Source organism: Oncorhynchus nerka, linkage group LG24, assembly GCF_034236695.1.
Source record: "Oncorhynchus nerka isolate Pitt River linkage group LG24, Oner_Uvic_2.0, whole genome shotgun sequence".
Lineage (NCBI taxonomy): Eukaryota > Metazoa > Chordata > Actinopteri > Salmoniformes > Salmonidae > Oncorhynchus > Oncorhynchus nerka.
Window position 1 is genome coordinate 69,243,071 of NC_088419.1, and position 11,546 is coordinate 69,254,616.

Here is an 11,546-nt window from a genome sequence, read left to right on the forward strand (position 1 = left end):
CACACGGTTATATTAACAGTATTGCACTTTTCAAGTAGCGTGATTTTGGCCAGCTAATAGCCTAACCACTGATCAAGCAACATTACATCAGAGGAAAAGTGTGACTGGACTAAATGTTAAGATCCTGTTGCTGCATGATTATTGTGCTGCAACAATACTGGTCATTTTAAGATCCCATCTGTGCAGTAAAGCCCACTGGGTAAACAAAACAAGACTGGGTCTGTGTGTTTATCTTCCCGAGGTCTGCCTCCCTCTCACATTATCAAACCTCTTCCAATTCTCTGAGGCTTGGACAAATAGTGCTGACACTGCTGCGCACGCACTGCTGTTCTCACATCATTCTGCTCTTTGGGCAGGCTATCTGTACTGTTGGTGACAACTGTTATAGGGCTGTTACATTTTTAAAGGTGGGCAGGGAGAGTTTTAGCTAGCAGCTGTGTGTGTCATAGTTTAACCAATAAAACCTGGTAGTGGCCACCCCAAGGTCTGTTTGATTCCATTGTTGGACTGCTCCTTCAACCTTAATGTCTGACCACTGGGACTTTGACTGAGCCAGCAGCACAGCTTTCACTCTTTCTTAGTTCTGTTCTTATCCTCAGGAGGGGATGTTGGTGTGGATCCTGTTTCTGCTCTGCCAGGTGGGGGCACCTGCTCTGGCACAAGACCTCTGCCAGCGCGGTGAGTGACTCAGAGTAGCTAGGTTTATAAGACGCTCACATCCTCATAGCTGGAATTACTTGGTGTTTGGTTTTTATTATTTAGTTTGTAAGTATTACAATTTGTACAATACCAGTTTATTGCTTCCCTGAATGTTTGTTTCAGCTAATATTCCAATAGTTTAATGTAGGGAGAAAGACAGTTTAATATGTCAGCTGATCAGAGTCTTGAGGAAGAAGGTACTGGTTGTGACTGTTTTCATGACTTCAAATGGTCTACACAGGATGTTGTTATCTTGTCTTTGCATTAAATGTGGCTAGTTTAACAGCAGCGAGTGCCTGAGTGGGCAGAGGGCGAACACGCAGTAAATATGAAAATACTTTATGGTTTGTGGTACAGATAGTGTCCTTCATACTGTCCTGATAAAGAACTGTGAGACTAGATGAGCAGGGTGTCCTATTCACTGTTTGTTTAGTTGGTGTCCTGTTTTTTGTGATTATACTGTTTGTTTCATTGGTGTCCTGTTCTTTTGTTATTATACAGTTTATATAAACCGATGTGACTCAAGTCAACATCTTCGTGACTTATTAGACTAGACTATTGTATGCTAATGTTTCATGATGTCTAAAACATTGAGCATACAATATTTGAGGTAGGGGAGAGAGATAAAAAAAAACTGTTATTCTCTCTGTAGATGCTCCAAACGGCTACAAAGTGCGCATCAGCCTCAAAACTGCTTTGGGAGAGGATGCTGTGAGTACTATGCTTACCAAAAGATACAGCAGATTATTCAATTATTTTCAGAAATGTTCTCTGAAATCAGTGATATGCTCTAAAATACAGAAGGGGTCCTATCGATCAAGAGCTTTGAAATGCTATTCATTTATTATTTTCAACATTATCAACACAGAAAAATGTGTTTGAATATTGTGATTGGTGATGAGATTATACTTTTTTTGTCTGCAGTATGAATGGAATCAGAGTGAAATGTTCTTTTTCCAAGCTACCATGGCCTTTGCCATGAGGAGGCACTTCCAAATGGAAACATACAAGTAAGAATATCTACAGTGCCCGAATAATGTCTGACACATTATTTAATCAGTCGCTGTTTGAACTCAATACAAAGCACATGCTACAGTACATCAGCATGTAGTACATTATAAATTGGGTTGTTTGAGCCCTGAATGCTGATTGGCTGACAGCCGTGGTATATCACTATATACCACAGGTATGACAAAATGTTTTTTACTGCTCTAATTAAGTTGGTACGCAGTTTATAATAGTAATAAGGCACCTCTGGGGTTTGTTGTATATGGCCAAATATGTTTTTTCACTTCTTAAAAAAAAGGTTTATTTCCAGCCTTCCTGTGAGCATGTTTTATGACTTCTGTTTAAGTCAATAAAATTGTCTTCCTGGTGTGTTGTGTAATGCTGTCATCATGGCATTTCTGGCATTATGATGTTTGTGGGACTTTTCCAGTGTCGACAACATTATCCTGTGTGTTCAGACTTCGAGGGTGTCCTTCTGGTTTGTGGTGACATCACCAGACAACACCACCATGCTTATTCCTAAGGCAGATGTGGAGAAAGCTGTGAGGTAATACTCTGGTCTACTTTAAAATAAAATGTTCTGGTCTACACCTGTAGATAAAACTAAAGTAAGAAAATGAACATAAGCATCCACCTGAATACCTTATAAAACAGAAAATAGATATTATGCTTACAATGTGAAACACAAGGCAAGCGGTATTTAGACAGATTCAAGTACAGTTTGAGATAACAGACCTGTAAAAGAAGAGATGTACTATCTGGACCTAAATTAACCCCTTCTATAACCAACAGGATGTCAAGGCATCGCATCAACAATGCCTTCCTCCTGTCAGATAGGACCCTGGAGTTTCTGGGCATCTACCCTACACTAGCAGCGCCAGTCAACCCTGACACCCCTCCCTGGCTCATCGTGTTTGGAGTGGTCATAGGTGCTGTGTGTGCTGGAATCATTGCCCTGCTCGTATCCTCTCTGCTTCAAAAGAGACGGTGAGTCCACCCTTTGACAATACTTCAGTCTTTCTGTTCATAATGATATGTTTGGTTATTTAACTGGTGTTGATGGTTCATCTTGATCTAGGAAAGAGAAAGGTATGACAGAGGATGGGCAGGATGAAGAGGACATGCAGGTGAAAGGAGTGGAGAATGGCATCAACCTGGATGGCACTTACAATAGAGGATTCACAGATGATGATCGCTTTACAAAGCTGTAAAGGCTTTTCCGGTACAATGCTGCCAAGTAAGCACTCCAAAGACCCTTTTATGCACTGTGTCTACAGTAAAACAGACTCTAGCCACTAGGTAAATAAATAAGTGAAAAGAACAGTAAGACGTGTAGCCTTCAACCAATGTGAATTCAATGTGAAATCAACAAAATATGTCACCATGACATTGGATTTAGGTTAAAAGTTTTGTGGAAAAAAATTACAAAATTCCCTTATGTTGATGACTTTTTAAAAATCCAATCAGTTTTCCACATTGATTTAACTTCATCACATTGAATTTTTGTGGAATCAACAACGTTGATTCAAGCAGTTTTTGCCCAGTGGGTTCAATCCAATTGTAAATGTATGAAAAGGTGTATTGCATATTTGTTTATACTCAATGAATGAATAAACATTATCTCAGTGGTAGTTTATAAATCAAGCACAAGATTATATGGTTGGGTTTCCTTTTACCTTTATTTTTGTGGTAGGCTATATGGCGAATATCACAATTCAGTTACAGTTGAAGTCGGAAGTTTACATACACCTCAGCCAAATACATTTAAACTCAGACATTTAATCCTAGTAAAAAATTCCCCGTCTTAGGTCAGTTAGGATCACCACTTTATTTTAAGAATGTGAAATGTCAGAATTATAGTAGAGAGAATGATTTCTTTCAGCTTTTATTTATTTTATCACATTCCCAGTGGGTCAGAAGTTTACATACACTCAATTAGTATTTGGTAGCATTGCCTTTAAATAGTTTAACTTGGGTCAAAAGTTTCGGGTAGCCTTCCACAAGCTTCCCACAATAAGTTGGGTGAATTTTGGCCCATTCCTCCCGACAGAGCTGGTGTAACTGAGTCAGGTTTGTAGGCCTCCTTCCTCGCACACGCACTTTCAGTTCTGCCCACCAATTTTCTATAGGATTGAGGTTAGGGCTTTGTGATGGACACTCCAATACCTTGACTGTGTTGTCCTGAAGCCATTTTCCCACAACTTTGGAAGTATGCTTGGGGTCATTGTCCATTTGGAAGACCCATTTGCGACCAAGCTTTAACTTCCTGACTGATGTCTTGAGATGTTGCTTCAATATATCCACATAATTTTCCTACCTCATGATGCCATCTATTTTGTGAAGTGCACTAGTCCCTCCTGCAGGAAAGCACCCCCACAACATGATGCTGCCATCCCCGTGCTTCACAGTTGGGATGGTGTTCTTCGGCTTGCAAGCCTCCCCCTTTTTCCTCCAAACATAACGATAGTCATTATGGCCAAACAGTTCTATTGTTGTTTCATCAGACCAGAGGACATTTCTCCAAAAAGTATGGTCTTTGTCCCCATGTGCATTTGCAAACCATAGTCTGGCTTTTTATGGTGGTTTTGGAGCAGTGGCTTCTTCCTTGCTGAGCGGCCTTTCAGGTTATGTCGATAAAGGACTCGTTTTTACTGTGGATATATAGATACTTTGTACCGGTTTCCTCCAGCATCTTCACAGGGTCCCTTGCTGTTGTTCTGGGATTGATTTGCACTTTTCGCACCAAAGTACATTCATCTCTAGGGGACAGAACGCGTCTCCTTCCTGAGCAGTATGATGGCTGCGTGATCCCATGGTGTTTATACTGGGGCGGCAGGTAGCCTAGTGTTTAGTGCGTTGGACTAGTACACCGAAATGGTTGCGAGATTGAATCCCCGAACTGACAAGGTAAAAATATGTTGTTCTGCCCCTTAACAAGGCAGTTAACCCACTGTTCCTAGGCTGTCATTGAAATAATAATTTGTTCTTAACTGGCTTGCCTAGTTAAAATAAAATAAATACTTGCGTACTATTGTTTGTACAGGTGAACGTGGTACCTTCAGGCAATTGGAAATTGCTCCCAAGGATGAACCAGACTTGTGGAGGTCTACAAAAAAATGTCTGGGGTCTTGGCTGATTTCTTGTTATTTTCCAATAATGTCAAGTTTGAAGGCAGGTCTTGAAATACAGCCACAGGTACACCTGTGACTTAAATTATGTCAATTAGCCTATCAGAAGCTTCTAAAGCCATGACATCATTTTCTGGAATTTTTCAAGCTGTTTAAAGGCACAGTCAACTTGGTGTATGTAAACTTCTGACCCACTGGAATTGTGATACAGTGAAATAATCTGTAAACAATTGTTGTAAAAATTACTTGTGTCATGCACAAAGTAGATGTCCTAACCAACTTGCCAAAACTATAGTTTGTTAACAAGAAATTTGTGGAGTGGTTGAAAAACAAGTTAATGACTCCAACCCAAGTGTATGTAAACTTCCAACTTCAACTGTACAGTATGGGTTATCCATGGCTTTAGTTAAGCATTTCTGTAAACCAAGGAGGTGACAATGGTCTACAATTTTAATATTGTCAAAACTGTGAAATTATAGAAAGAATCCATAAGCATGTTCATTTAGAGATCATGAATGCTTCTTCTCAGTGATCGCAGATCTGAAAATAATCCAAATGGAGCAACAGTTCAATACATTTATTTGAGAGGGAGGAAAACCCCCACGATAATTGATTTAACTAAGACATGCATGTAGTTAAGTGTTAAACGCCTATTAATGTTTTTTACTGCTTGTTTTGCACAATGTGAACCACTGGAGAAGAACACGTGAACAGATTGGTTTAAACTTTAAATAGGTTTTATAGTGGATGTTCTAGTAGTTTGACATAATGGCCATTTTGATATTACTGTAGATTGCTAAATTATGGAAAAATGTACAAATTGTGTGAATCAGAGGATGTGCAAACCATCTGTGATTTAGATGGAACCTCTCTAGTTTGTTGAGATTAAAGCAAATTAAACTTCATTAAGGATTTGAGCTTCCAATTGGCTCATTTATCCCCCTCTGTTACTATTCCCCAGGTCGCTGCTGTAAATGAGAATGTGTTCAGTCAATTTACCTGGGGGGAAAAAAAGAAAGTGTTACCTCTATTCAGCTACAGCATACGACGAAAGATTATGGGCACATGATGCAACACACATTCAGTCAATGCCTGCAATTACACATGCATAAGGGGTAGATGTGGGGTCAGCTGTACAGGCGGCGACAAATGCGGCAACGCCCTGAAACGTGGTAGGCCACCAAAAGCATTGTCGCAGAAAGGCCAGGGTCCGCCGGGAGCCTGGGTGGCAGGCAAGCCTGGAGGAATGGGCCCACTCCAGGACAGCGGAGCGGACAGCATCAGGCACGAACATCCGGTTATCTGGGACTCCCCCAGGGTACGGCTGGGACCTGTTTCCCAGCTGAGTACCGTCACCAGGCACGAGCTGGGAAGGATGGTCTTGGGCTCCGGGGTGGTAGCCGTGGGGTTATAGCGGCGAGACAGAATATCTGGTTTGAAGGAGAGGGAAGAGTTGAACCGGATAAACAGCAGGGCCCATCTCAATTGCCTGGAGTTGAGGCACTTGGCTGTGCGGAGATACTCCAGGTTTTTGTGGTTGGTCCACACAATGAATGAATGTTCCATCGCGCCAGTGCCTCAATTCCTCCATCTTCATTGCGAGAAGCTCCCGATTCCCCATATCGTAATTCCTCTCTGTGGTGGTGGAAGAAGGCGGCACGGGTTGCAGTTTAAGGTCCAGTGCAGAATGTTGGGACAGAACAGACCCCACTCTGAAGCATCGACCTCCACCACGAACTGACTGGAAGGGTCCAGATGAACCAGGATCATAGCCGTGGTGAAGCGGTGTTTAAGGTCCCTGAACGCCCTGTCCGTGGCCGTAGACCACGTGAACGGAACCTTGGTAGAGGTAAGGGCAAACAGGGGGAGGCTAGGGTACTGTAACCCTGGATTAAGCGGCGAAAAAATTGGCGAACCCCAGGAAGCATCGCATCTGCACCCTGGACGTAGGCTGAGGCAAATCCACCACCACTTTCACCTTCTCGGGATCCATCTTGATGCTCCCAGCAGAGATGTTGTAGCCCAGAAAGGGAATGGTGGAGCGATGGAACATTTTTCCGCCTTAACAAACAATTGGTTCTCCAGAATGCACTGGAGATCCTGCCGGACATGGAGCTAGTGTTCTTGGGGAGAGTGAGAGAAGACGAGGATGTCATCAATGTAGACGAAGACGAACCGGTTCAGCATGTTGCGGAGAATGTCATTCACCAGACCCTGGAACACAGCAGGGGCGTTGGTGAGACCAAAGGGCATGACCAGATATTCGTAGTGGCCGCTGGCCGTGTTGAAGGCGGTCTTCCACTCGTCCCCCTCTCGTATCTGCACCAGGTGGTAGGCATTATGTAGATCCAACTTGGAGAACACAGTGGCCCCTTCAGAGTTGTCAGGTCCCGACAGTGAGTACAGACGCCCTCGGGGCAGTGTGGTGCTAGGGGGAAGGTCAATCCCGCAGTCACAGGGGCGTTGCAGCGGAAGGGAAGTGGCCGAGGACTTGCTGAACAACTCCCGGAGATCCTGGTACTCCGCGGTAATGGCGGAGAGATCCGGAACCACCTCCGAGGACCCAGGAAGATGTCCTGGGGAAGGTTGCCCCAACTTCAGACAATGGGCGTGGCAGAACCAACTCCAGCCCATGATGACACCCGTAGACCAGTTGATGAGTGAGCTGTGTCGCTGGAGCTAGGAGAATTCCAAAACCATGGGGATCTGGGGGGAATTGTTGAGCAGGAACTGAATGATCTTGCTGTGATTCCCTGACACCCGTAGGTTGATGGGATTGGTGTTATGGGTGACCTGACCCATAGAGCGCCCATCCAATGCTCTAACATCCACGGGAATGGAGAGGGGCTGTTCAGCTCGGAAGCCAGTGTCGCGTCCAAAAAGCTCTCATTGGCCCCAGAGTCAATGAAGACCCGAAGAGATTTGGACTGGTTTCCCCACAGCAGAATGACATGAAAAGGGGTGCGAGTAAGGGAAGCAGAAAAGTTCCTCATATGGCCCACAAGAGTACTCGCTCCTACCGGTGAGCCTGGTCTTTTACTGGGCACGAGGACACAAAATGACCAAAAGTCCCGCAATACAGACAGTTCCTTGTGCTGATCCGGTGTTGCCGTTCCGCTGGCGTCAGCCCAGCCCTGCCTAGTTGCATGGGCTTGGGAAACAGTGCCTCAGCCCTCCACTGTAATTCTCGAGGAAGGTCAGGATATCTCGGGTGCTCTCGGCCCCGGGACTGCCGGTGACTTCCGGGATGACTCGGAGGCAAGGTGGAATCCCTGGACGTAGGAGTGAAATCGAATTTCCTCTCCATTCGTCATTCCCGCAGTCGCCCATCGATGCAGATGGTCAAAGCGATGAGGGAGTCAAAATCTGTGGGTAACTCCCGAGCCGCAAGCTCGTCCTTAACCTCCTCCGAGACGCAGTGCAGGAACATGTCGAACAGTGCTTCCGGGTTCCACACACTCTCCGCTGCCAAAGTACGGAAATCCACCGCATAGTCGGCCACAGTGTGGGCGTCCTGCCGGAGCTAGATTAGCTTCCGGGCAGCTTCTCTCCTGGAGAACGGGGCATCAAAGACCTTCCTCACCTCTCCCACAAACCCCTCCAGGCTCGCACATACGGCCGGCTGCTGTTCCCATATGGTAGTAGCCCAGGTGAGAGCCCTTTCAGACATCAGCGTGATGAGGTAGGCTATTTTGGAGCGGATCCAAGGGGAAGGAGGAGGGCTGAAGCTCGAAAATGGGGGCACACTGAGCTAAAAACGCCCAACAGGTGATTAGCTCTCCATCTATCACCTACTTTTTGCCTTACCTCTCTAACCTTACTACATTTGCACACACTGTACATATATTTTTCTATTGTGTTTTTGACTGCATGTTTGTTTATCCCATGTGTAACTCTGTTGTTGTTTTTGTCGCGCTGCTTTGCTTTATCTTGGCCAGGTTGCAGCTGTAAACTGGCCTACCTGGTTAAATAAAAAAGTAAAATCAGTTATGAAGGTAAGACCCAAATGCAGACCACATCAAATAAACAATAGTTTAATATTCCAACAGGGGCGGCCAATAGACAGGTCAAGGCAGGCAGGTGTCAGTAAACTAGAGGTGGGGCAATGGTACCAGGCAGCAGGCGGGCTCAGGGTAAGGCAGAGGTCGGTAATCCAGAGAGGGGCAAAGGTACAGGTCGGCAGGCAGGCTCCGGGTCAGGGGCATGCTCAGGGGCATGCAGGTGGGCTCGGAGTCAGGACAGGCAAGGGTCAAAACCAGAGGGACGAGAAAAGAGAGACTGGAAAAAGCAGGTGCTGTGACACAAACCGCTGGTTGACTTGAACAAACAAGACGAACTGGCAACAGACAAACAGAGAACACGGGTATAAATACACAGGGGATAATGGGGAAGATGGGCAACACCTGGAGGGGGGTGGAAACAATCACAAAGACAGGTGAAACAGATCAGGGTGTGACAAAATGGGTGGCAATTAACTTCCTACAACCTCTAATTTGTTAGGTATTCTACCAGTTTCAGCTCTGGTAGTGGAACACACAAGGGCCTTAGATTTGTTGAATCAAATGTAGCATCAGCAACTAAAGCAGCTTGCAACAACCTCAAGTGTGGCGCTCAAGTGCCTTTGATCCTTCTCCAGAAAGGACATGTTACAAAGGGAAAGCTTCTGTGAGTCATTTGTTTGAGAACATTCTGTTCACTGGCTGAATTGTTTTCTTCCCACATCATAGCCATTTCTTATGCTAGACACAAGGGGGAGGTTTTAGCCATGCGGTCAGAACATACAGTTGTTTAGGACATACAGTTGTTTTAGCTATATATGTGTAATATGAGCCAAGGTCGATTAGATGGTCCTTTGCCAAGGCAGCAGCTACTCTTCCTTGGGTCCAGCCAAATTAAGGCTGTTATACAATTGTAAAAACATTACAATAAATTTCACAACACATTAAGTGTGTGCCACTACTCTACAACACAAAATTCATGTGTATGTGTGTGTATAGTGCTTATATTATCATGTGGGTTTTCAGTCTTATTATGGCTATTCATTTGATAGATAAGGGGATAACTTCCACCTCCAAAGCATGTATTGTAGGCCTACGGAGACCATCGACAGACTGAGGTATGACCTCTGCTGGTCGATAAGTGTATACCGAAGATGGTTTAGCTAAAGTGTGGAAAGATCTCAATTGAATACTCCTCTCTCCTTGTCTCCTTCTCAAAACCCATTAGATTCCCTCAGATTACAGACCCAAAAATGATTTGAAAACAAATCCAATCTTGATAAACTCCCACATCTATTACATGAAATACCACAGTGTGCCATCACAAAAAAGGGCAACCAGTGAAGCACAAACACCAATGTAAATACAACCTATATTTATCTGTTTATATATTTTCCCCTTTTGTACTTCAATTATTTGCCAAACCCACTGGCTCCAGGTCATCTATAAGTCGTTGCTAGGTAAAGCCCCTCCATATCTCAGCTCACTGGTCACCATAGCAGCACCCACCCGCAGCACGCGCTCCAGCAGGTATATTTCACTGGTCACCCCCAAAGCCAATTCCTCCTTTGGCTGCCTTTCCTTCCAGTTCTCTGCTGCCAATGACTGGAACTAACTGCAAAAATCACTGAAGCTGGAGACTCATATCTCCCTCACTAGCTTTAAGCACCAGCTCACAGATCACTGCACCTGTACAAAGCCTATCTGTAAATAGCCCATCCAACTACCTCATCACCATATGGTTATTTATTTGATTTATATATATTTTTTCTTCCCCTTTGCAACATTTATTGTATTATTGTATTTATTTAGCTCCTTTGCACCCTAGTACCACTACTTGCACACTCATCTTCTGCACATCTATCATCCCAGTGTTTAATTTGCCATACTGTAATAATTTCGCCACTATGACCTATGTATTGCCTCACCCCTCTTATCCTACCTCATTTGCACACACTGTATATAGACTTTCTCTATTGTATTTATTGACTGTATGTTTGTTTATTTCATGTGTAACTCTGTGCTATATGTGTCGAACTGCTTTGCTTTATCTTGACCAGGTCGCAGTTGTAAATGAGAACTTGTTCTCAACTAGCCTACCTGGTTAAATAAAGGTGAAATAAATAAAACATGTAAAAAAAAAGGACACCCCATTGGACTTTGAATGGAGGACCGTATAGACAGATACATAGTAATTGCGTATTTTTGTAGGCACTAACTCTACCATGGTTCATTGGACAAAGCCTATGATGAAAATTATTGGCGTTTTATAGGGTTTTTGGATAAACGCTGAAAATAAGGTGTGGTAAACACAGGCATCGGATATTTATACGTTTTGCTCTATGAGATTATCTTCATCAGTTAACGTCACTTTTTGTGAATTAAGGCTTCATAATTAATAATGGTCATGTAAACTGACTGCTATTATCTCATAGAAACCGTATAATATCTCCTAAGCATGTGTTAACCTCGTACCTTATTTTCTGCGTTTATTCCAAATCCCCATTCTTCCCCCATTCATTTTTCCCATAGGGATGGCGGAACGAACCAGAGGTAACTATTTTTCGGGTTTTAGGACTACAAACTGGCGAGCTCACGCCCCACCAAACTGGCTGTCGTCCAATCGCGTTCACGTTGTCATTCTGCACCACGCGGTTGCTAAGCAAATCGTCCCGCAAGTCCTTCTCAAAGTCAGGGTATGAGTAGATAAACC

The 11,546-nt window shown here is 44.0% G+C and overlaps 1 protein-coding gene across 2 annotated transcripts; it reads left to right on the forward strand.

Moving 5' to 3' along the window:
- The first annotated feature begins 345 nt into the window (after positions 1-345).
- LOC115107421 (collectrin-like) lies at positions 346-5,747 on the forward strand. Of its 2 annotated transcripts, XM_029630822.2 has the most exons (7): positions 346-484; positions 600-678; positions 1,352-1,410; positions 1,624-1,709; positions 2,138-2,254; positions 2,500-2,694; positions 2,786-5,747. In XM_029630822.2, the coding sequence occupies exons 2-7, from the start codon at positions 606-608 to the stop codon at positions 2,916-2,918; spliced, it is 663 nt and encodes a 220-aa protein (XP_029486682.1). In that variant the 5' UTR covers positions 346-484; positions 600-605; the 3' UTR covers positions 2,919-5,747. The 2 variants fall into 2 exon arrangements, with proteins under 2 accessions (XP_029486682.1, XP_064865171.1); XM_065009099.1 differs by having other exon boundaries at positions 346-678.
- Positions 5,748-11,546: the final 5,799 nt, after the last annotated feature.

Excerpts from the sequence above, each read along its gene's own strand:
- LOC115107421 (XM_065009099.1), top strand. The coding sequence starts at position 606 with ATGTTGGTGTGGATCCTGTTTCTGCTCTGCCAGGTGGGGGCACCTGCT. Across the intron at positions 1,710-2,137 it reads TTCCAAATGGAAACATACAA|TGTCGACAACATTATCCTGT; the intron begins GTAAGAATATCT and ends GGACTTTTCCAG. Across the intron at positions 2,695-2,785 it reads TCTCTGCTTCAAAAGAGACG|GAAAGAGAAAGGTATGACAG; the intron begins GTGAGTCCACCC and ends ATCTTGATCTAG.